The sequence below is a fragment of the Chiloscyllium punctatum genome, chromosome 12 (genome assembly GCF_047496795.1).
Source record: "Chiloscyllium punctatum isolate Juve2018m chromosome 12, sChiPun1.3, whole genome shotgun sequence".
In the NCBI taxonomy this organism is placed as follows: domain Eukaryota; kingdom Metazoa; phylum Chordata; class Chondrichthyes; order Orectolobiformes; family Hemiscylliidae; genus Chiloscyllium; species Chiloscyllium punctatum.
Window position 1 is genome coordinate 11,720,174 of NC_092750.1, and position 24,622 is coordinate 11,744,795.

General features: G+C 40.3%; 1 protein-coding gene across 3 annotated transcripts in view; it reads left to right on the plus strand.

Annotated features, from left to right (window-relative positions):
• arih2 (ariadne homolog 2 (Drosophila)) overlaps nt 1-24,622 on the plus strand; it is a 90,924-nt gene that overhangs the window by 41,072 nt on the left and 25,230 nt on the right. For all 3 annotated transcript variants that reach the window (XM_072581839.1, XM_072581840.1, XM_072581841.1), the window contains 6 exons: nt 2,579-2,700; nt 7,148-7,257; nt 15,101-15,218; nt 19,882-19,932; nt 20,033-20,054; nt 24,081-24,232. In XM_072581839.1, coding sequence (XP_072437940.1) covers nt 2,579-2,700; nt 7,148-7,257; nt 15,101-15,218; nt 19,882-19,932; nt 20,033-20,054; nt 24,081-24,232 — 575 coding nt within the window. The remainder of the gene's footprint in view (nt 1-2,578; nt 2,701-7,147; nt 7,258-15,100; nt 15,219-19,881; nt 19,933-20,032; nt 20,055-24,080; nt 24,233-24,622) is intronic.

Below are 24,622 nucleotides of genomic sequence, written 5' to 3' on the forward strand. Positions count from 1 at the left end.
ATAATAACAAAGTAAGTTAGATATAGAGCAATCTATGTACAAAGAAATGCTTGCAGCATCCAAATGCATGGTCATCTGAAATAGGCAAAAGTGAGGACTAAAGATGCTGGGAACCAGAGTCTAGATTAGAGTGGTGCTGGAAAAGCACAGCAGGTCAGGCAGCATCTGAGGAGCAGGAAAATCGACATTTTGGGCAAAAGCCCTGAAATAGCACAGTAAATCCAGTCTAATGACTGCCTTTGGAATACATCAAGAAGCCTCTTGTAGACCAGTTTTTATTATCATGATCCAGAACTATTGGCTTCTTAATAACAGTATGTTTCTATTTCAAGTGTGTCTCCAAAGATTATAATTTCACCCAGGCAGGAACCACAGGGTTGTTTGACGTACAGTCTTAATTTAAAACTTTGTCATGAAAAAAATGACAGTGTTAAAATTGTGTTGAAGAAAAGCAAACCTTTTTATTGTCTGCATATTTATAAAGACTTTACACCTGGTAAGTTTCCTTACTATTGAATTAGTTTGAAGTGTGCTCCTGATTGCAGCAATTCGACAGAGTGCTCTTGTGAATTGCTAGTGGCATGTACTGTATGTTATTTAGAAATTCATCGGAGGATTGTATAATATTCTGGCTTTAGGTGCTTATAGCTGTTTTGATTCTTTGCTGCTTGTTGCTGATGTCTTCTGCTTTCTAGCTGGGCTGTAATTTCCACACACTTGGGTTGGTTATACTCATTATTTCACTTGAGACCTGTAGCAGACAGAGTCAGTTCAGTGTTTTATTTGTTATATAAGCTTATAGAAATCTTATAGGGTCCTTGGGTTTATGAATAGAGGCATAGAGTATAAAAGCAAGGAGGTGATGCTTCAAATCATTAATCCAGCCATATTTGAAGTATAGTATTTAGTTCAGGGGCACCTTTTTTAAGGAAGGCTGTCAAAGCCCTGGAGAGGGTTCAAAGGATTGATTAATTGTTGTCATATGTACCGAGATAGCATAGAGTATTGTTTTGTGCGCTAGAAAGGCAGATCAGACCATACAAAATGTATCAGATAACTGTGCAGAGTACAGCGTTACAGCTGCAGAGAAGGTGCAGAGAGATCAGAATTAACATTTGAGAGGTCTGTTCGCAAGTCTAATAACAGCAGGGAAGAAGCTGTTCTTGAATCTATTCGTACGTGTATTCAAATTTTTATATCTTCTGCCTGATGGAGGTTTACTTGAATGATATAAGGAATGAAGGATTTTATAAGGAAAGCTTTAAGAAATTGGGTTTATTCTCCTTCTAGAAGATTAACAGGTGACCTTATTGAGCTGTTCAAAATTATGAACAACTTTGATAGGGTAATGTTTCCACTAGTTGGTATGTCATAATTTCAAGGTTGTCAGCAAGAGACCTTGGAGTGAGATGAGAAACTTGTTTGCTTGGAGTTGTTAGGATTTGGAATTTGGAATGTGCTGCCTGTGATAGTAGTGGAGGTGAGTTCCATAGGAGGTTTCAAAAGAGAGTTGGATATACTTTTGGAAGTGGTGAAGACAGAGGGCTACAGAGTTGAGGCTGGAGAGTGGGACTAACTTGATAATTCTTTCAGGAGCCAGTAGAGACAGGATGGGTTGAATGGACGACTCCTCTACTGTAAAATTCTATGATTTTAAATTTAGAATATCCATATTATCTAAATGGTCTGGGCTGTATGTTGATTCAGAATATTGATTTCCCATGTTTCCAAATAGCACCGCCTTAAATGTTTCGAAGGTGATAAAAATTGGGCTATTATCCATAGGCATTAAAAGCTCTATAAAATGCACTTACTCTGGTAATGGCTATTAGAATGTCATTTTCATATATCTTTCAAATTCTTTGTCTCTGTCTCTGCATGCCTGTCTTCCCTTGACAATTCTGATTCTTGGCCAAAGTATATGGCAGCAGATGTTGGCCTGTTTCTGGACTTTTGTCCAAGTGGTTATTGTGTGTGTAGTGTTGAACCATGTGTTCCACAGGTGAACATCGCAACTGAGTCCTGTTCAACATCCACTGAGACACTTCTGCTAATGGCTGATATCTGTTAAATTGGACAATAATTAGAACGAACTCAGTATTATTACACTGTCTGCTAAGCCCTAAGAAGCATGTGTACATTTTCAGTTTGATTAAATTTGAGGGCAAGAAATCTTCCCTTCTCCATTAAGTCTAATGTCCAACAACCTCAAGTACCTCCCTCCCTCAGGCTTTTACAAATATTTTTCAACTGAGCAGGGCAGTTGTTCCTGGTTGAATTTGAAGTCTCCTCAGTTTCTTTGGGATGTGTTTGATTAATCCACAAGGAAGTAGAACTGAGGCCTGGAGCATAGACATGCTGTGATCATGAAACATTATTCGAGGTAAGATTATAGTGCATATAATTGTGCTTCATGAAAGATCTATTATTTACCCCAAATCTCACTTGGGGGAAATATATATCATTGTGTGGTGAACACTACAGATGTGTAAAGATTTATTTTCATAACCTGATTGTCTAAACTGTTGCCAGATTTTGTTTTAATGTTTGATTGTAACAAGGCTGCATGTTTTGCTAGGTATATCCTGTATGGCACAAGATTGCCTGCTCCGAACGCCTGAGGACTTTGCTTTTCCTTTGATTTCTAACGAAGAGCTGAGAGAAAAATACAGGCGCTATCTTTTCAGAGATTATGTAGAGGTGAGTGATTTTTAAACACATTTTGGACTTCTAGCACATTGTGAATGCAATGATTGATATGTTTTCCAGGTGTTAAACCTCGTCAGTGTGAAACATGAGAAGGTGACTAATCCTGTAGCTATCTGTTATTTATAAATTCAAAGCAGAACCTAAAATGTTCTGGATATTTGGAATCGGAAATGGGAATGTGTCTTTTTGAGCTAGGAACGTGTCTGAGATTGTGACCCTGTCGTCATGGCCTATCTCAAGTGAAGCGATGGAATTGCAACTGATGTCAGTACTCTTGGTCCTGACTGAGGTATGAGCTAAGAGTCATTTAAGGTTCCCATTCCAGTTGGCTGTTCATTTACCCTTGGTGCAAAGGATATGCCAGGCAAGAACAAATTGAACTCGGTGTGCCAGAATCTTCCAGTTACTGTTGTGAATAGTCACGACAAGGTGTACCAGGGATTGCTGACAGATATGAAAACGCAGTGCAGGCACTTAACTACTTGTAGGAAGCATTGGGAAATGAATGGGAAATTAAACTAGCAATTTGTGTGTGTTTACTTATAAATGTTATGATTTTGATCTTGAGATTATATTTCTTCTGTATCATTCATTTTTCCATTTTTATTGACCAAATGTTACAAATCTGGGAATAATATGAAATATAATTTAACTTTTAAGTTTTCCTTTGGTGCTACTTCCATACACACAGCTGTCATGGAAAAATAGTTATTCACTCAGCAGAAATTCACTGTACTTGATCCTTCTAATTGATGGCCATTGCATTTCTGAACATTGCCTTGAGACTTGAGTTGAAGGTGATACTGAACTGGCTGATTTACCCGACTGCTTTTTTTTTTGACAGACTAGAGAGAGAAGTGCTTTCAGTAGTGTGGCTCTGACAATTTAATTAAAAGCATCAAATTTGTCTTCTTTCCTCCATCATTCTCCCTTTGTTTGCTTCAAGTGTACTTTCTTTCATGCAATCTCTTTAGTTCAAAACAGGCTGGGGAAATACATTCATGAATAATAAAGTACTTTTTTTTTCCCCAGAGAGGCAACAGGAAAGCAAAGTCTTAGACTTTGAGCAGGAGAATGATGTCCTATAGTACAAATTGCTTTGGTCCAACACAATTTTGAATAATAACCATTATCTTGAACTTGCCTTAAAACAGCACCATTTTTGCTTTCCTTTCTTGTTTGCTTTTGCTGTAGGACAAAATTGAGATAAATGAAAATTATTTTAGCCCCATATTGTGAGTATTGCTAATTCAAAATAGTGGGAATTTCTCACTGATTGAGATCCTTGATTGGGGTTAACCTGGGCCAGTCAGGGTGCCCTGGCTGACAGACATAAAGAGTCATCTTAATCTCGGGACTGGCTTAAACTGGTTGATCAGAGCCCATGTAATGTGCGCAAGTAAATAAAGGGTGACTTGGCATCTGTGCAGTTATTTTGCAGGGTAGAAAAAAGGGCCACGTATCCTCAACATAAGGACTGAGAGTTTGGAAGGGGTTGTGCGACTTATTAATGACTGTGAATAATACAAGATGGTTTTGCTGTCCTCCTCTTTGCTGGATGGTTGTGTATCTTCCTCTGAGTCCTGCTGTCATCATTTCCGAAGTGCCATGACCATTAAAAGATCGTGTGTACAAGTGTTGCATAAAAACTCTTAAAAGCAATGTTAGTTCTTGTTTGTTAATGTTAGTTAACTGAGAAATGGTGAATACATACAGATTTATGCGAGGCATTTAGTAGAATCTTTCTGCAACATAGAGTGGCCGTAAAATAGCTTTTAAATATTGAAATCACTGAGAAGTGGATTGTAGTAACATTATTAAGAGTTGGTTGCATTGACTTGTTTCAGTTAAAAAAACAGAAATTGGTGGAAAAGCTCAGCAGGTCTGGCAGCAACTGCAGAGAAAAATGAGAGTTAATGTTTCAGGTCTAGTCGTCCTTCAGTTGTCAATCAGATCACTGTTTTGAAACCTTGAAGACTGGATTGCTCAAACTTGATAATATTACCCAGAAAAAGGTTTTTTATTTCAAATGGCTAAATATGTCTTAATTGCATTGTTAACGGCATGAAAAAAATGTGAGCTAACTTCTTCATTTAATGTATAAACCTTTAATTATCGTAAGGAAAGAATTGCACATTTCAGGACTGTATGTTGAAATTCGTTTGGTTGTGACTGCCAGCATTTCTCATGTCCATGAGATAGATAGTATCTAATGTCAGAGTGACCTTAAACAAGGACACGGCTTTAACTCATGCATGTAATTCAAGGCAAAATGGTCTCATGAAAACACCTCTGACTTAGTACTTTCTCATTTTAAGTTCCCGTTTTTCAGGTTCTTATTCTATCTTCTCCTGCCTTTTCTGTATTTTTGCCAGTCTGAGCTGATCATTTTAGGTTAATGAATTGGATTCATTGATACAAACACAGAAAATGCTGGACAAATTCAGAAGATCTGGTAGCATCTGTGAAGGGAGCAAGAGGGTTAACATTTTGAGTCAAATATGACTGTTCAGAACTTAAACATATTTGAAAATGGTGTTTTTTACACTTTTGAGGTGAAAACTATGGAGGAGAGATGTCCAGAGGACATGAGGTCAGCAATAGATTTGGAAGCAATTGGATAGTCAGTGGTGAGGTCAGAGTCCAGAGGGGATATAAGAGGAATTGTCTGAGAGTTAGTGCTCAACCTCTGCCGAATAGAAGTCAGCAGACCAGACAACAGCAGGTTTGGATTGGACCTTAGAAAAGAGAGGACAGCAAGTTCAGAGGAAAACAGTTGAGAGTGGTTGAGAGGAGCAAATAGATTAAGGTGGCTGATGTTGAGTCAGCACTTCTTGTCCGTTGATGGAACATTGCTTGTTTCAGTCGTAGTCAGGCCCCCCACCTTCAACTCTCCTCTCACCTTCATCTAATCTGTCTCTGACACACGCACACACTTTCCACACTTCTTCTTGACTTCTTTGCTTTCACTTCTGAAGATAAGCTGTCTACCAATATCCGTTGTAAACCCATCGACTCCCACGTCTTTCTCTCCACTGTCAGCATTCTGCAGAGAGCCGTTTCCTCTAATGACACACCGGTCTTATCCTCCATTGCTTCCAACACTTTATCACTCTACCTCTCTTCCCCCCCCCCCCCCCCCCACCACCACCCACCTCCGCCAACCTCCACCCATGTAATAACAAAAGGTGTAACACTTACACATTCATCATCTTCCCTGTTCACTGTCCAATGCCCAAAATGCACCATCCAGTGTTTTACTTATACTTTTAGTCCAGTCTACTGTATTTGCTTCTGGGGTCAATTAGCTCACTTGGCTGGAGGACTGGTTTGTGAGGTTCTGATGTGGGTTCTGTTCATGAAGGGGACTCATTTCTGACCTCTCCCATCGCCTAAGACATGGTTGCCCCTCTTTAATGAGGGAGCAGCCCTATTGTCCAGTAGGACTATGGAACCTTTACCCTTTCTTTTGCTACTCTCGGTGCGGTTTACTTTAAATTCTGTCTTCAGTCTGTTCCAGTGAAGCTCAATGCAAGCTTGAGGAACAACACCTCATTTTCCGCTGAGAAGTGATGCCTCAGACTGCATTGAATTTCACGATTTCAGAGCCATTCTGTACAGTGCCTGTCCTTAATATGTTTTGCGTTCTCCTCCTCCCACTCTCTTAGAAGTAATCCTATCAAGAGCCTTGAGGTTTGGCGTCGTTAAATACATTTTAGGCTAAGTTAGATAGCTTCTTGACCAAGAAGGGAATCGGGGTTGGTGGGGATATGGAGGTCATAATCAGACCAGCCATAATCTCATTGAGTAGCAGGAGAGGCTTGAGGATCGTATGCTCCTTATTTTTTGAGATCAGTACAAATGATTGTTGCAAAAACAGTTTTCAGTTCAGATAATACTGTCAATGAAATGTAACACAAAACTGCACATGAAAAGGCTTTTGTTTTGAATCTGACTGTTCAACAGCCTAATGCTCATTCAGGCTTGCCTCATGGATTTCTTCTGTCTACAATGATGAGATGGGATGCTTTGATCTTGAATGCTGTTGCCATAGTTTAGTTTAATGAAAGGTGGGAAGTTCTGTTAATGTGTTTTGTAAAATTAGTCTCTTCAATACTACTATTTTTGTTCACTCTGAGTTCAAAATGCTTGCTGTTTTTCCCTTTGCAGGAAGTCCTAGCATTTGTCAGTTATGAATTGTACAGAAAGTGCTTTGAGATGTTTAAAAGTTGAGCCAAGGGTGCTACATTAATGCAAGTTGCACCTATTGGCAACTGAATGACGTCAATTGATGTGGTTTATCAAAGAGACAACTTGTCACTATATTCATTGCATCACTGAGAAGGTTTCTTTCCTATATTTAAAAATGCAATATGAATACAAGTTGCTATTGTCAAATCTAAAAGCCCCATACTACTTTCTCTTTGTTCTTAAATAGAGCCATTATCAGCTGCAGCTGTGCCCTGGTGCTGATTGTCCAATGGTGATCCAGGTACAAGAACCCAAGGCTCGGCGTGTGCAGTGCAGCCGCTGTAATGAAGTCTTCTGGTATGTATCTGACATAGAAATGTAGCTCTTTTAAACAAAGAACTGATGCCATTTCCCGAACTAATGACCCTGGTTACCTGCTTTGTGTGGTGGGTGGATGTTGAAAATCTCAATGCATGTTTTGCAGCTTAGCAGTTCCTTATTTCCCTTGATATCTTGGGTTAAAATTCTTGACTGAACCAATAATGCCAAAAAGAGAAATTGCTGGAGGAGTTGAGTTTTGATGAAGACTCATGAGACTTGATACATCAATTCTGCTTTCTCCCTACAGATTCTGGCAGACCTGCTTTTTGCCAGTAATTTCTAGTTTTGTTTCAGATCTCCAGCATGTGCAATACATTGTTTTATTTTAATGCCAAAAATGATTCATTTTAATACTGTTTGGATCTTGATCTTGCAGAAAATGATTGACACTAGTCTCATCTGGAGATACCCACTACTATTTAAGATTTCACTGTATATTTGCTTCTGACTCTCGTGTGACTCATACAGGTATTTTTTGAAAGTTTAATTTAACACAAAATTAAAGGATATCTAATCTACCCTGAATAATTCTCTAACCTTTTAGTTGTTATGAATAAGTTGACTTGGGTCAGTTTTGTATCTCCATGGACTTAATGTTAGTTGTTTGCCATCTGTAGCTCTGTCACCAAGTAGTTTAGATTAGATTAGATTAGATTACTTACAGTGTGGAAACAGGCCCTTCGGCCCAACAAGTCCACACCAACCTTCCGAACAGCAACCCACCCAGTAGGAAAGCTTCTTGTAAAACAGAAGGTATAGGTTTAAGAGGGGTGTTCTGTGATAGCTTTAAAGTGAGACAGTGTTAGAGTGGCAGCTAAGTTTGGGAAATGAGTCCCAATGAAGAGGTTGATAAAAATGGGGGGCGAGTGGGAACATGGCACATCAGAGTTCAAGGCTCAGACAAAGAATGTGCGCTAACTTTGCCAGAAGTGAGGGATGAATTAGTGCAAAGGTGAACATTCATGTGGAGCTAAGCAGTCTTAGTGATCGGGGATATGATTTTAAAGCTTAGCTTTTGCTCGAATCAGGGCAATTGCATATTGTCTGATTGTATTCATATAAGTTGGGTTAATAGCAGATGAATTGAGTTGATGGCAAGAGCACTGGTGGCACTGGGAAAATCAGAAAGCATTGTTATCAATATTACTTCCAGAAAATTCCAAATCACCTCACTCTGATGGATTGATGTCAAGAAAATGCTGAGCATCATTCGTTATGCTCATTCTGGTGGGACATGAAAGACTGGAACTTTCCAATGCACTTGGGTCAAGAGCCACTGGGAAGGTTCCCCAGTACATTATCCTTCAGCCTCAGAGTCAGATAGCCTCCCTTACAGCACTAGTTTCTCACCTTAAACACAGTGAGATTTGTGCTGATTTCAGAGAGTTTTGATGTTGAAACATTACCTAGGGAATGAATTTAATTTGGCCAGCAGATTGTGAATTCATCCCAATCATGTCGGTTGGATTTCTACCCAAGGTTTAAGATTGCAGTTACACCTCCCACCCCAAAGAAACCTCACTACTTTCACTATCAATCTCTTTTGTATCATTCATTCTAACAGTTTGTCTTGAACTAGAAGCTTTGTAAAGTTCTGTTGTTTGTATTCAGTTGGTACTCTTTCAGGAATGCATCTTCTGGCAGTCTTGAACCTCAATCCTAATCTCTTCAGTGATCTATAGTTATTCTGTGTTGAGACTGAATCGTACTCAGCTGTGAAGCTGTTGATGCATTTGCATGGAGTGGTGGAAAGAGGGTGAAAACTGAGCTCATTTCAGAATTTTAAAACAAGTAGTTCTCTGAACAGTTCATATTGAACATGGGTCTTCATTTTCTTTTACAAATTAGATGCTGTTGGCTAATGGGCAATGTTCTTACAATAAAAAAGGATTTCATTATGAGTGGGACTGGTCTACCTTTTCAATGAACTCCCTGCTAACTGCACCTCCTTGCCTTTTTTTTAAATTCACAGCTTTAAACTGAAATGAATTAATTTACTAGCAGGCCAAACCCCCCAGATATTCCTCTTACAACATGAAGACATTAAATATGGTTTCTGGCTAGTTTGATGTTTCATAAATCTTGTCAGGATTTCTGAGGTTACGTCAGTGATAACCCTGGAGGAACCTTGGGGAGAGAAAGAGTCCTAATAGTGGAGAGCAGCTTGGTCTTTTGTTTAAAAGGAATAATGATATTTTATTAGAGGTAGATGGTCCAGTATAAAGTAGTGGCCTCTCTCCATGCGTGCGAATCTTCTTTACATAATAACTCTTCAGGTGGTATCTTTATACAATATATATATTTTGCAATTATGTGATTCTGTTTAAATGCTATCATAAGTACATGTCAACAGTGGCTGCATTTTAAAAAAAAAAAGTTTGAGTTGGCAGAGAAGAAATGATACTTAAACGATTCCACTGACCTTGCATTGAGGTGAGATCACTGATCTGCTTACGCAGTGATATGACTTACTGAGCTGGTGTAAGGCTAGTTTTTTTAAAAAAAATCTATCCTTTGATATAAACTGCATATTGCAGCAGTTGAAATGAGAGTCTATTTCTGAAATGATGTTTGTTACATTCAGCTGCCTTCATTGTTCACCAACCATTTATGTATGCACAAAAAAGAGATTTTGGACTAGTTGATACAATCAGCTGATTGCTCTTTCAACCCCAAAACTTTGTGTCACCTCCAACAGGGCTGACACAGTGCATCTTATTGGCTGTGAAAGGCGTAATGTGAAATGAGAGACTTTACGTTGTTGAAATAGGCTATGTGCTCCAACTGTTCAATGCTGGTGTTCATGTTTCATGCAATCCTCAGCCAGAATGCTACTTCTCTTACTCAATAAACCTTTTAATTATTTCTCTTTTACATTTGCTCTCAAATGCATCTGTGCTATTTACCTCAATCACTTTGTGTGGTAGTCGGTTTCACATTTTAAGCATTCTCTGGTTGAAAACATTTCTTAACTTTGTATTGGATTTATTAGTTACAATCATATATTTATGATTCCTAGTTTTAGACTACACTCCAAGTAAAACTTTGCTTTTGTCATCCATCATTGGGTATGGTTTCCCATGACAAAACTACTCTTTATTTGCCGTTAATTAACTTTAATCCAGAGTGAAAATAGAAACCATTCATTTATTCTGGTGTTGGGTATGGTTAACGCAGGGGAACTGTAATGAAATGCAGGAAGTAATTAATAACAGTTTATGACATGGTTGTGTGATTGGCAAGGTAAATTCAATGTGTTGCTGGAAAAGCGCAGCAGGTCAGGCAGCATCCAAGGAGCAGGAGAATCGACGTTTTGGGCATGAGCCCTTCTTCAGGAATGAGGAAAGTGTGTCCAGCAGGTTAAGATAAAAGGTAGGGAGGAGGGACTTGGGGGAGGGACTTGGGGGAGGGGCGTTGGAAATGCAATAGGTGGAAGGAGGTCAAGGTGACGGTGATAGGCTGGAGTGGGGGTGGGGGCGGAGAGGTCAGGAAGAAGATTGCAGGTTAGCAAGGTGGTACTGAGTTCGAGGGTTGGGACTGAGATAAGGTGGGGGGAGTAGAAATGAGGAAACTGGAGAAATCCGAGTTCATCCCTTGTGGTTGGAGGGTTCCTAGGCGGAAGATGAGGCGCTCTTCCTCCAGCCATCGTGTTGCTATGGTCTGGCGATGGAGGAGTCCAAGGACCTGCATGTCCTTGGTGGAGTGGGAGGGGGAGTTGAAGTATTGAGCCATGGGGTGGTTGGGTTGGTTGGTCCGGGTGTCCCAGAGGTGTTCTCTGAAACGTTCCGCAAGTAGGCGGCCTGTCTCCTCAGTACTTGCGGAACTGAGAAATTAACTTCTCAGGAAAGATTGAAGTGATAGAAAATCCTTCTTCTAAAAAAGAGCAAATTAAAGTGAGAACTGAAGAAATGGTAGGGGTTAAAGGGGAAACATAGGGAGACTAGAACTAGGTTCCATAAGCATTCTGAGGAAGGATCACTGGACTCAAAATATTAACTCTGATTTCTCTGCACAGATGCTGCCAGACCTGCTGAGCTTTTCCAGAAATTTCTGTATTAGATTGGTCACTACTAAACCCAATATGAAATACAGGGCAAGCCTCTTCACTGAGATGGTAGTGGGAATGTAGACCTCGTTATTGCTGAACATGGAACAAGACAGCATTGTGCAGGCCCTTCAGCTCCCGATGTTGTGCCAGCCTTCTATCATGCTGTAAAATCAAACTAACCTATGTACATTTCCTTGTACTAACTTCCATGCGCCTATCCAAGAGTCACTTAAATGTCCCTACTGATAGCAGTTGAGGCAAATAATATAGATGTACTAAAGGGGCAACTATTTAAGCACATGAGGAACAAAGAACTGGAACATACTATTTAGGAGTGGGAATTGACCACTTGGCCCCTTGAGCCAACTATGCTATTTCAATAATCTCATGGCTAATCTGAATAGATGGTGACATCTTGCAAAATGTCCAGATTACAGAGGAGGAACTGCTGGATACCTTGAAACGGTTAAAGGTGGATAAATCCCCAGGACCTGATCAGGTGTACCCGAGAACTCTGTGGGAAGCTAGAGAAGCGATTGCTGGGCCTCTTGCTGAGGTATTTGTATCATCGATAGTCACAAGTAAGGTCGCGGAAGAATGGAGGTTGGCAAACGTGGTGCCACTGTTTCAGAAGGGTCGAAAGGACAAGCCAGGGAACTATAGACCAGTGAGCCTGACCTCGATGGTGGGCAAGTTGTTGGAGGGAATCCTGAGGGACAGGATGTACATGTATTTGGAAAGGCAAGGACTGATTCGGGATAGTCAACATGGCTTTGTGCATGGGAAATCGTGTCTCACAAACTTGATTGAGTTTTTTGATGAAGTAACAAAGAAGATTGATGAGGGCAGAGCAGTAGATGTGATCTATATGATATGGACTTCAGTAAGGCATTCGACAAGGTTCCCCATGGGAGACTGATTAGCAAGGTTAGATCTCATGGAATACAGGGAGAACGAGCCATTTGGATACAGAACTGGCTCAAAGGTAGAGGGTTGTTTTTCAGACTGGAGGCCTGTGACCAGTGGAGTGCCACATGGATCGGTGCTGGGCCCTCTACTTTTTGTCATTTACATAAATGATTTGGATGTGAGCATACGAGGTACAGTTAGTAAGTTTGCAGATGACACCAAAATTGGAGGTGTAGTGGACAGCAAAGAGGGTTACCTCAGATTACAACAGGATCTGGACCAGATGGGCCAATGGGCTGAGAAGTGGCAGATGGAGTTTAATTCAGATAAATGCAAGGTGCTGCATTTTGGGAAAGCAAGTCTTAGCCGGACTTATACACTTGATGGTGAGGTCCAAGGGAGTGTTGCTGAACAAAGAGACCTTGGAGTGCAGGTTCATAGCTCCTTGAAAGTGGAGTCGCAGGTAGGTAGAATAGTGAAGAAGGTGTTTGGTATGCTTTCCTTTATTGGTCAGAGCATTGAGTACAGGAGTTGGGAGGTAATGTTGTGGCTGTACAGGATATTGGTTAGGCCACTGTTGGAAGATTGCGTGCAATTCTGGTCTCCTTCCTATCGGAAAGATGTTGTGAAACTTGAAAGGGTTCAGAAAAGATTTACAAGGATGTTGCCAGGGTTGGAAGATTTGAGCTACAGGGAGAGGCTGAACAGGCTGGGGCTGTTTTCCCTGGAGTGTCAGAGGCTGAGGGTTGACCTTATAGAGGTTTACAAAATTATGAGAGGCCTGGATAGGATAAATGGGCAAAGTCTTTTCCCTGAGGTCAGGGGGTCCAGAACTAGAGGGCATAGGTTTAAGGTGAGAGGGGAAAGATATAAAAGAGACCTAAGGGGCAACTTTTTCATGCAGAGGGTGGTGCGTGTATGGAATGAGCTGCCAGAAGATGTGGTGGAGGCTAGTACAATTGCAACATTTAAGAGGCATCTGGATGGGTATATGAATAGGAAGGGTTTGGAGAGATATGGGCCGGGCACTGGCAGGTGGGACTAGATTGGGTTGGGATATCTAGTCGGCATGGACGAGTTGGACTGAGGGGTCTGTTTCCATGCTGTACATCTCTATAATTCCTCATCTCTGTCATAGATAGGCCCCCTTATTTTGTTTCTAGATTTTTCCGTAAGAGGAAGCAATTTTTCCGCATTCATCCTGTCAGAATCCCTCTGATTTGCTTCAATCAAGTCACTACTTGCTCTTCTAAATCTCAGTTAATATAAATCTAGCTTATCCAACCTTTCCTCATAAAATGGCGTACTCATTTCATGTATTAATCTCGTGAACTTTTTCTGAATTGCTTGCAACATATTTACATCCATCCTTATAAATAAAAGAGGCTGGTACTGTATATAGTGCTCCAGATGTAGTTTCACCAATCCCCTAATATAACTGAAGTGTAACCTTCCTACTGTTGTGTTCTTTCCTCAAGCTATTACATTCTATTAGCTTTCCTAATTACATGTTTACCTGAATGGTAACCTTTTGTCATTTTTTGCACCAGGGACACAGGGAACACTCTGTATCTCTGAACTCGCCATTTATGTTTCATGTTTCTTTTTTAATCTTCCTGCTGAAATGGTCAAACTCTTATTTTCTCACAATATATTCATCTTTTGTCCATTCAGTTCATCTATCTGGATGTTTCTGAGGCCACCTTAACTTCATTTTCACAAATTACTCCTACCTATCTTTGTATAATCAGCAAATTTGTCCACCATATCTTTGGCTCTTTCATTCAAGTCATTTATATAAATTGTTAGAAGTTGAGGTCCCAGCATTAGGTCCATTGACACACCTAATCTTGCCAATCAAAAAATGACTCATTTACATTTCTCTGCTCTCGGGTAACCAGTCATCTATTCATGTCAATATGTTAACCCCTGCACGATGGGCTTTTATTTTCCATTTGATGAGGAACTTTAGCAAATATCTTCTGAAAATCCAAGTACAGTACAACCACTGGTACCCCTTCATCCAAGGTACCTGTTATTTCTTCAAATACATCAATTAGGTTTATTAAACATGGTTTCCCCATCACAAAATCACATTAACTTTGCCTGATTACCTTGAATGTCTCTAAGTGTCCTGCTGTAATGCTGTAATGACATGGTAATTTTCTTCAAGACGCATGGTGGAGGGCGGAGGGTGGGGTGGGGGGCATCTCCTCTGAGCCATAACATTTGGCTGGGCTGAGTGCTTGTTTCTGAGCTTTAATTACTAAGCAACATCTACATTGTCTTTACAGGAGATAAATTAGTTAGATAAATGGAAATGAAGCAATGTTCTTTTTAATGTAAGGTGAATCTTGTGTGCTGAAATGCAAGCCAAAACATTTTTTTGATCAGCTGAAATGGGTTACATTTTCATAAAAATTTTGAAGACATGTCCATTTCACGAGAGTATCGCTTGGACTGTTGAAACAAGTTGCACTGTAATCGTGCTTGTTCTGTTGCTTTTAAATCTGTGTACAGTGAGTTGCAATCATTGTTGGTATTTTTGTTGTTGTCTTGCACTGTGCAGTTTTGTACATAAGAATGAAAATTGAACGAATACTGTTGGACATCAAACCTCCCCAGTCCTCATTTGACTACTGCAGGGCTGATCTTTGTTCACACTGAATCATCAGAAGAACCATATGGCTCAATGCTGCACTGGTGTCTCAACATGACTTGTGAGCTCTATTTCTGGATTGGATTTTGCACTAAAACTCCTGAAAAAGATTTGATTAAAAATGTCTCCATGTAGTTGCTATCTAAATTAATCTGGAATTAATGTAATTACTTGAATCCTAACCAGCATTTCTTCTCTCTCAGCTTCAAGTGTCGACAGATGTACCATGCTCCTACTGACTGTACCACTATTAAAAAATGGCTCACCAAATGTGCTGATGATTCCGAGACGGCAAATTACATCAGTGCGCATACGAAAGATGTAAGGATGTACCAATATAGTACAATTGTGTTTTGGCTGTGGTACTGGTTTAATTATTATTTTGTTCAATTCCTGTTTCATATCTCAAGCAACTGCACCCAGTTGCCCTGAGAAGTGTCTCCTTTATGACCCCCAGCAGTTTGATACAATTAAGTGGCTTGTAAGGCCTAAGAACAGGGAAGAGTTACGTGATTTTTGAGAGATCAGAGTCATGTCTGTGATTGCAAAAATTCAAGTGCTTCACTGTCACTTTTGCAGATACCAGCTTTTTAACCAGTACCAGAGCAAGTATGAAATTGTATTCAGTTAGTCAGTGAATTTGTGGGTTGAAACAAAAGCATTTTAAAAACTGTCCTGGTACATTGTCCTTGAGTGGAAGGGGCATTGTCAGTACTTCGCAGTCCGTCATGAGTAATTTTACAGCAGTGTATTTGAGATTTCAATGTCCTTTGAAGGGGCCTAGCGAATTGTGACTCATTGTGAAACAGTTACAAAAGAATACAATAAACACAAAGTACTGGAGAAATGCTGTGGTTGACAGAGCTCTCAGCTATGTCAAACTCATTTCCTGCATTTCTGACTTCACCCTTTCCCCTCTCTCCCAGAATAATGCTTGAGGTGCCTCTTGTCCACACTTTCCTCACCACTAGTCTTCACCTTCCAAAAATCATCTTTTGTAATTTTCACCACCTCCAGTAGGATGCTTTGACCAAAATGCATCTTCCTCTCCCCTCCACTGTGAGCATTCCACAGGGGCTGCTATCTCCGTGGCACCCTCTCCCTCCTTCCTTAGCCCTGACAGTCCCACTCAGCAGTGTGGCTTTATTTCTCTTTCTGGACCAATATGATGACCAATAGTCATAGAGATGTACAGCATGGAAATAGACCCTTCGGTCCAACCTGTCCACGCCAACCAGATATCCCAACCTAATCTAGTCCCACCCGACCCATATCCCTCCAAACCCTTCCTATTCATATACCCATCCAAATGCCTCTTAAATGTTGCAATTGTACCAGCCTCCACCACATCCTCTGGCAGCTCATTCCATATACGTACTACCCATTGCGTGAAAAAGTTGCCCCTTAGGTCTCTTTTATATCTTTCTCCTCTCACCTTAAACCTATGCCCTCTAGTTCTGGACTCCCCGACCCTAGGGAAAAGACTTTGTCTATTTATCCTATCCATGTCCCTCATAATTTTGTAAACCTCTATAAGGTCAGCCCTCAGCCTCTGACACTCCAGGGAAAACAGCCCCAGCCTGTTCAGCCTCTCCCTGTAGCTCAAATCCTCCAACCCTGGCAACATCCTTGTAAATCTTTTCTGAATCCTTTCAAGTTTCACAACATCTTTCCGATAGGAAGGAGACCAGAATTGCACGCAATCTTCCAACAGTGGCCTAACCAATGTCCTGTTTCCACAACATGACCTCCAAACTCCTGTACTCAATACTCTGACTAATAAAGGAAAGCATACCAAATGCCTTCTTCACTATCCTATCTACCTGCGACTCCACCTTCAAGGAGCTATGAACCTGCACTTCAAGGTCTCTTTTTTTTTTAGGTGAATATTAATTCCTCTTTTAATGCCTTTTTTGTGAGTGGGGAAGTTTCTGCATTTGTAGACATAAACCTCCCTCTGTCCATGATACTGCACTTTTTGGTAATTCAGATTACCAACAAACTTTGACCACAATTCCTGTTGTGTAAACTGAGTTGGTCTGTGAATTTAAGCTTCTTTAGTTGAATTTCTTTTCAAAATTAATTCACAGAATGAGGGTTTTGCTGGCTAGATTGCATTTATTGTCCATCCCAGAGACCGTTATGAGTCACCCACATTGCTGTGGGTCTGAAATCACATGTAGGCCAAACCAGGTAAGGATGGCAGTTCCCTAAAGGACATTAGTGAACCAGACGGGTTTTTTTCTGGCATGGTCATCATTAGACTCATAATTCTAGATTTTGTATTCAATTCAAATTCCACCATCTGCTGTGGCAGGTTTCGAATCTGGGACCATGGAATATTTCCTGGGTTTCTGGATTTACAATCCAGCAATAATACCATTCAGCCATTGGCTCACCTTCTAATCTCTGGCAACACGTTAATTCTTTATTTACTAAAATGTTGACTGGAATATATCCAGGTACCTGAAATAAACTAAACGGATTAATAATTTGTTATTAATCTATTGTTGGCGGACTGGAGCTGCAGGATATGCCATAACCACTCATCAAGATTTGCAGCCTCTCCTGACTAATTTACCTATACCCCAAGAAGGATCACAGAGGGCTGTTGTGGGAACATGATTTCCTCCAAATTCTCTTATCAAGTTTTGCTCTTGTTCTCATGTTTCTTGAGCACCTCAGTGTGAAAATACTGCAGTTCTCTGTTTGGTGCCCATCATGGAAATGGCACTGGTTCCAAAAACACAGGCTGCTGCCATCACCAGGAACTGCAGCATATGGTTGCGTGGTTGGAGGACTGATTCAGAGGCATAAATTCAAATCCCATTGTGGTAGCTGTAGGAAATTAAATTTGATTCATTAAACAAATCTCAACTGACATTTTAGTACTTGTAATAGTGACAGCGCAACTGATTATTGTTTTTATAGGTGTGATGCAGTTATGCAAATGTGTCATTCTCTAAATAAACATTTTATGTGGATGAGCAATCAGACCACCATTATGCTTAGGTCAGTGTTCTTTGGCACTCCTTTTTATTTGCATGGTATTGGATTTCACTTACATCATGAACCTAATGATGATGCATGTAATAGTGTCTTTAGTGTAGGGATAAAAATCTCAAATTGCCAACCACTTCCCAATAAAAGACCGTTAAAGGCATATTTACAATTGCAGTATTCCGATCTAGATTTTTGCTATTTTGTGTTAAAGCTGTACCATTTTTATCATTTTCATTCTACATAAGACAAAAATCACACCTTGTTGTGTCCACTGCGTTCCCAAGTCGTTGTCATTTTCCAATTATGGCTTTGATCAGCTGTTAGACCTTCTATTTCAAGTTGCAGATTGAGGTATTTTCCAGGACCTGCTCACATAATTGAGGCAGACACTTCAGTGTAATACTGAGGAAATAATTTATCAGAGGTGTCTTTTTAAAAATGAGGTCTTAATCTGGTGGTTGTAAAAGACGTCATGGCATGTTTGATCAGGCAATTTGTGTGCCTCAACAATTACTAATTGCTTATCGTGTACTATAGGGCAATAAATGCTCATAGGTCTAATCAATGCACTTTCACTGGTCACCACTAGTAGGTTCCGGAGAAGTATGAATTGGTGAACTTTGAGTGTTTGATTTTCCTGGTGATTTAGCCTGCTTGAGTTTGAGAGATTTTGTTGCTGTCAGTCTCAAAACTGGTGATAGTTCAGAAGTAATTAATTAGCTGTGAAGTTGTGATGTTCTGGGGATGGAAAAGATAGTGTAAACACAAGGTCTCTGATACCAGTTTCTTAGGGCTATATACTTTTGGGTTTGTTTTTGCCATTTACCATGCTTTTCTGAGAGACGAAGGCTAAGACTAAATTTGATGCAGGTTTGCAAAATCACAAGTAGACTGAATACAGTAGATAAGGAGGAGCTGTTCCTGCTCTTAAAAGGAACAAGAATGCACAGGTGTAGATTTAACATAATGTGCGAGAGAAACAAGGGTGATGTGAGGAAAGAATTTCTTACTGTGAGCAGTTAGGTTAAGGACTGCACAGGCTGGAAATGTAGTAGGGGTAGGTTCAGTTGAGGCATTCAGGAAGGCATTGATTATTTGCATTAAAAAAGTGTGCAAGGGTATGGGCAAAAAGGAGGGGATTGGCACGAGGCAATGATACTCATTTGAAGAGCTGATGCAGGCATGATGGGCCAAATGGCCACTACCTGTGCCATAATGATTCTTTAACTAAAGTGCAAATGTTCCAGTCATATGACCACAACTTGCCTTTACTGTAGCACTAGCTTTCAAAGCGTTGCTTCTTCTTCATGCAACCACTGATGAAAGAGCAGTGCTTCCAAATAAACCTGTTGTACTATAACCTGGTTTTGTGTGATTTATAACTCTGTCCACCCCAGTCCAACACTGGCACATCCAAGTCACAAATAACAGTGCAATAATGACCCTATTGTTTGTTTCAATTATCTTGATTGAAGGATAAATATTGGCTGGGATGTCAGCGTGGACTCCCTGGCCCCTCTTCAAAAACAAATCCAGGATATGAAAAGAAATTGTTGGAAAAAATATTTATAACATCAGTCCCTTGTGCAATGCATTGCACACTATTTCCATTGGAAATCCATGAATAGCTTTTTGGTACATGTCAAGCTGCACTATATTTAGCTGTCAATTTGCCCACAGCAGATTAGCTACTGATGCAACACAACAGATGTTAATGATGTATCTGAAATAAGCTAAAACATGTGGGTCAATGGTAATGTTAATGAGATCCATTGCACTGCTCAGACAAGTCAACTCATCCAAAGTAGTTTTCTAATCTTGACAAGTCAAGTTGAAATTTTTAAAGCATCAACAATAAAAACCAAATTGTAAGAATTGTGAACTTTAACACTGTTACAAGTGCTGCTAAACATAAAGCTGTTTGGTGCATTAACTTATTGTTTGTTGAATTTATTTTAATTTTTTTTCCCCAATCTTGCAGTGTCCAAAGTGCAATATTTGCATTGAGAAAAATGGAGGGTGCAATCACATGGTGAGAGAATGAAGCATAATTCATTGTGTTTTCAGAGATAGTCCGCTGTTCTGTAGACCCGCTTTAATACTGATCAAATGGTTTTAATTCTCTGTTTCAGCAATGCTCAAAATGCAAGCACGGTGAGTAGAAAAATTTGAACATGATGTTGAAAGTTATATTTCTCTCACTCTGCTGTGGGAATGCATATCTGGAACTACATGTACCCAGTCAGTGGTTTTTCATTGATGACAGATATGGGCTGAGAATGTGCAATTAGACTATGGAATCGGGACAGTGTGGAAAGTGACCATTTGGCCCATTGAGTCTGTGTTGACCCTTTGCAGAGCATCCCATCCAGACTTAGACCTCCACCATATCCCTGTAACCCCACACAGGATTTTTACCACGGCTAATCCACCTAATCTGCATGTCCTTGGACTGTGGGAAGACATCAGAGCACCCAGCAGAAACCCACACAGACGCAGGGCGAATGTGCAAACTTCATACAGTCACCCAAGGCTGGAATCGAACTTGGGTCCTTGGCATGGTGAGGTAGCATGCTAACCATTGAGTCACTGTGCTGCCCAAGACATCATTGGCCATTATGGAGATTGAACCCATAACAGTTTATTAATGTGATGTTCGAAACGTCTTGAGTTAATCAGGCACCAGTTCCTCAATTGACTAGGTAGTGCAGAAGCAAGAACTTTGCTCTTAAGTGTACGTTACATTTCACATGGGAAGAATGTATTTTTTTGTTGTCTGATACCCCAGGGCATTACTGTGGGAATGAAATTATATGGAAATGACCATTTCTGAATGAAATGTTTATATATCTGATAGAAAGTAAGAAATTGTGTGGTATTATTTGTGAAGGAGGTAGGGCGTTATTGTTTTTTTTTGCATTTAATATTGATACAGTCTGCAGCTTATATGCTTCTTGATTTAATTTTTGTTTCATATATGCTCATACTCTGGGAAGGTTGCAACTTCGTAGTAATGTCACTGAATTAGTAATCCAGAACTCCAGGGTTTGCTGGTATGGATTTTGATCACAAATGGTGATATTTGCATTTGGTTAATACGTCTGGAATTAAAAGCTAATCTAATGGTAACCAGGAAATCATTGTGAATTATTATTAATAAACAGCTGGTTCACTAGCCTTTAGGGGCACAGAATCATAACTTGCAGACCATATTCCAGATACCATCATCATCCTCTTCAAGCCTTCAGCATCACAAATGCTAGTCTTCAGCCAGTTCAATTCATTCTATGTGATATCAAGAAGCATCTAAAGGCATTAGATGTTGCAAAGACCATAAGACATAGGAGTGGAAGTTAAGGCCATTTGGCCCATCGAATCTAGTCCGCCATTTAATCATGGTTGATGGGCATTTCAACGCCACTTACCTACACTCTCCCCTTAGCTCTTAATTCCTTGCAAGATCAAGAATTTATCAATCTCTGCCTTAAAGACATTTAATATCCCGGCCTCTGCTGCGCTCCCTGGCAATGAATTCCACAGGCCCACCACTCTCTGGTTGAAGAAATGTCTCCTCATTTCCGTTCTAAATTGACGCCCTCTAATTCCAAGGCTGTGCCCATGGGCCTTAATATCCCCGCCTGACGGAAACAACTTCCCAGCGTCCACCCTTTCTAAGCCATGTATTATCTTGTAAGTTTCTATTAGATCTCCCCTCAACCTTCTAACTCTTCAGCCATTCATTGTATGCTAGGCCTAACATTCAAGGGATCATCTGTGTGAATCTCCGCTGGACACGCTCCAGTGCCACTATGTCCTTCCTGAGGTGTGGGGCCCAAAATTGGACACAATGTTCTAAATTGGGTCTAACTGGAGGCTCATAAAGTCTCAGAAGCACATCACTGCTTTTATATTCCAGCCTCTTGAGATAAATGACAGCATTCCATTTGCTTTCTTAATCACAGAATCATCCTGCAAATTAACCTTTAGAGCACTCCCGGATCCCTTTGTACTTTGGATTTATGAATTTTCCAACCATTTATAAAATAGTCCATGCCTGTATTCTTTTTTCCAAAGTTCAAGACCTTTCATTTGCTCACGTTGAATTTCATCAGGCTGGACCACTCTCCTAAACTGTCTAAATCTTTTTGCAACCTCTCCATCTCCTCAGTACGACCTGCCTATCCACCTGACTTCATATCATCGGCAAATTACACCAGAATGCCCCCAGTCCCTTCATCCAGATCATTAACATATAAAGTGAACAGCTGCGGCCCCAACACTGAACCCTGCGGGACCCCACTTGTCACCGGCTACCATTCCTTAAAAGGACCTATTATCCCAACTCTCTGCCTTCTGTCAGACATCCAATCCTCAATCCATGCCAGTAGCTCACCTCGAACACGATGGGCCCTCACCTTACTCTGCAGCTTCCCGTGAGGCACCTTATCAGAGGCCTTTTGGAAGTCTAGATAGATAATATCCATTGGTTTTCCCTGGTCTAACCTACTTGTTATCTTTTCAAAGAATTCTAATAAGTTTATCAGGCATGACCTCCCCTTAGTAAATCCATGCTGATCTGTTCTAATCTGACCTTGCACTTCCAAGAATTTAGAAATCCCATTCTTAACGATGGATTCTAGAATTTTGCCAACTATCAACGTTAGGCTAATTGGCCTATAATTTTATATGTTCTGACTTGATCCTTTCTTGAGCAAAGGGGTTACAACAGCGAATTTCCAATCATCTGGGACTTTCCTGACTCCAATGACTTTTGAAAGATCACAACCAATGCCTCTGCTGTTTCCTCAGACACTTCCCTCAGAACTCTAGGATGTAGCCCATTGGGGCCAGGAGATTGGGAAAAATACTCATGTCTTACACTGTGAAGACTGACACAAAGTACTTATTAAGTTCTTCAGCTATTTCCTTATATCCTATCATTAGCCTTCCAGCATCAAATTGGAGCTGTCCAATGTCTATTTTTGCCTCTCGTTCATTCCTTATTTATTGAAAGAAACTTTTACTATCATTTGTAATATTACTGGCAAGCTTACCTTCATATTTGATCCCCTCCTTCCTGATTTCTCTCTTTGTTATCCTCTGTTTGTTTTTGTAGCCTTCCCAATCTTCTGATTTCCCAGTGCTCTTAGCCACTTTATAGGCTCTCACTTTTTTCTTTGATACATTTCCTGACTTCCTGTGTCAGCCATGGCTGTCTAATCCCCCCAACCACCCACCCCAGATAATCTTTCTTTTCTTTGGGATGAACCTCTGTACTGTATCCTCAATTGCACTCAAAGGTTTTAGGGCTTGGCAAAGTCCTGCATTAATACTGAAAACATTTGCTCCAGAACAAGACTCACTCTTCGCCAAGTTATTCCGATACAACTACAACACTGATGTTGGAAACATTGCTCAGGTATGTTTCATTCACAAAAAAAACCAGGGCAGATCCAGTCGAGTCAATTACTGCCCTAACCCTGTTGATTTTGTGTTGACCATCCATAAGGTGATGGAAGGTGTTGTTGATGGAACTGGAATAACAATATTTGCTTAGCAAAAGCCTGTTCATTATTTCTCAGTTTTTGCCAGGGCTGAAAATGTGTTGCTGGAAAAGCGCAGCAGGTCAGGCAGCATCCAAGGAGCAGGAGAATTGATGTTTCGGGCATGAGCCCTTCTTCATGAGCTCCTGAAGAAGGGCTGGTGAATGCTAATAGGTTGAACTTGGAATTTAATATTTTGATTGTTCCTCAGTAGATAAGCCATTTAGCAGTTGATCCAGGTTGTGCGTTTTAGCTATTCTTTGGAGTTGGTACTTGAAGCATTGAACTTCACACAATTCTGCAGCAGGAAAATAATTGAGTTGCCAGCTCTAAGCATGTTAGGTATTACTGAGATTGAAAACTGTAGCAGGATTAGGCCATTCAATCCTTAAAGCCTGTTGTGCCATTCAAACGCCAATAGCTGATCAGTTCCTGTTTTCTCTCTTATATCCTTTGATCCATTTAACCTTAAGAACTATACCTAGCTCCTCCTCTCAAACATTCAATGTTTGGGCATCAACAGTTCTCTGTGGCAGAGAATTCCACAGGCTCACTACCCTCTGTGTGAAGAAATTACTGCAGAAAATAAATTTACCACGCCAAGCTTTCCATTATAAAATTGTCAATTTCTGTTCAGATTTTTGTTGGATGTGCCTGGGAGATTGGAAAACCCATGGAAGCGAGTACTATGAGTGCAGTCGGTACAAAGAGAATCCTGACATTGTGAACCAGAGCCAGCAGGCACAGGCCAGGGAAGCTTTGAAGAAATACTTATTCTACTTTGAAAGGGTAAGAGCTATATTTCCTGGGTAGATGTTAGAAACATTAATTTTTCTTTCCATTACCATTGAAATTTCTACCTCTTGGTGATGGCGATCCTGCCTGCAGCCTCAAATGAACATTGATCACATTCAGTTCACATAGAGTGTTAGCTGTTTAACTAGACAAACTTGAGACCACACCTGACCCTTTGTTTTAAGCATTAATTTTTGCACAGTCACTCTCTGCTTCCTTTGCCATTTAAATTATTGCACTCATTATTTAGGAAGTAGGTGTTTGAATTACATTCTTGCTGAAGAGTCAGTGCCAAGTATGGAACTCCTTTAATGGCCCCCTGGAAGAAAGGAATAGAAATCAAGTGAATATTTTCTGGAATCCTGTCAATGTGGAAGTATTTTG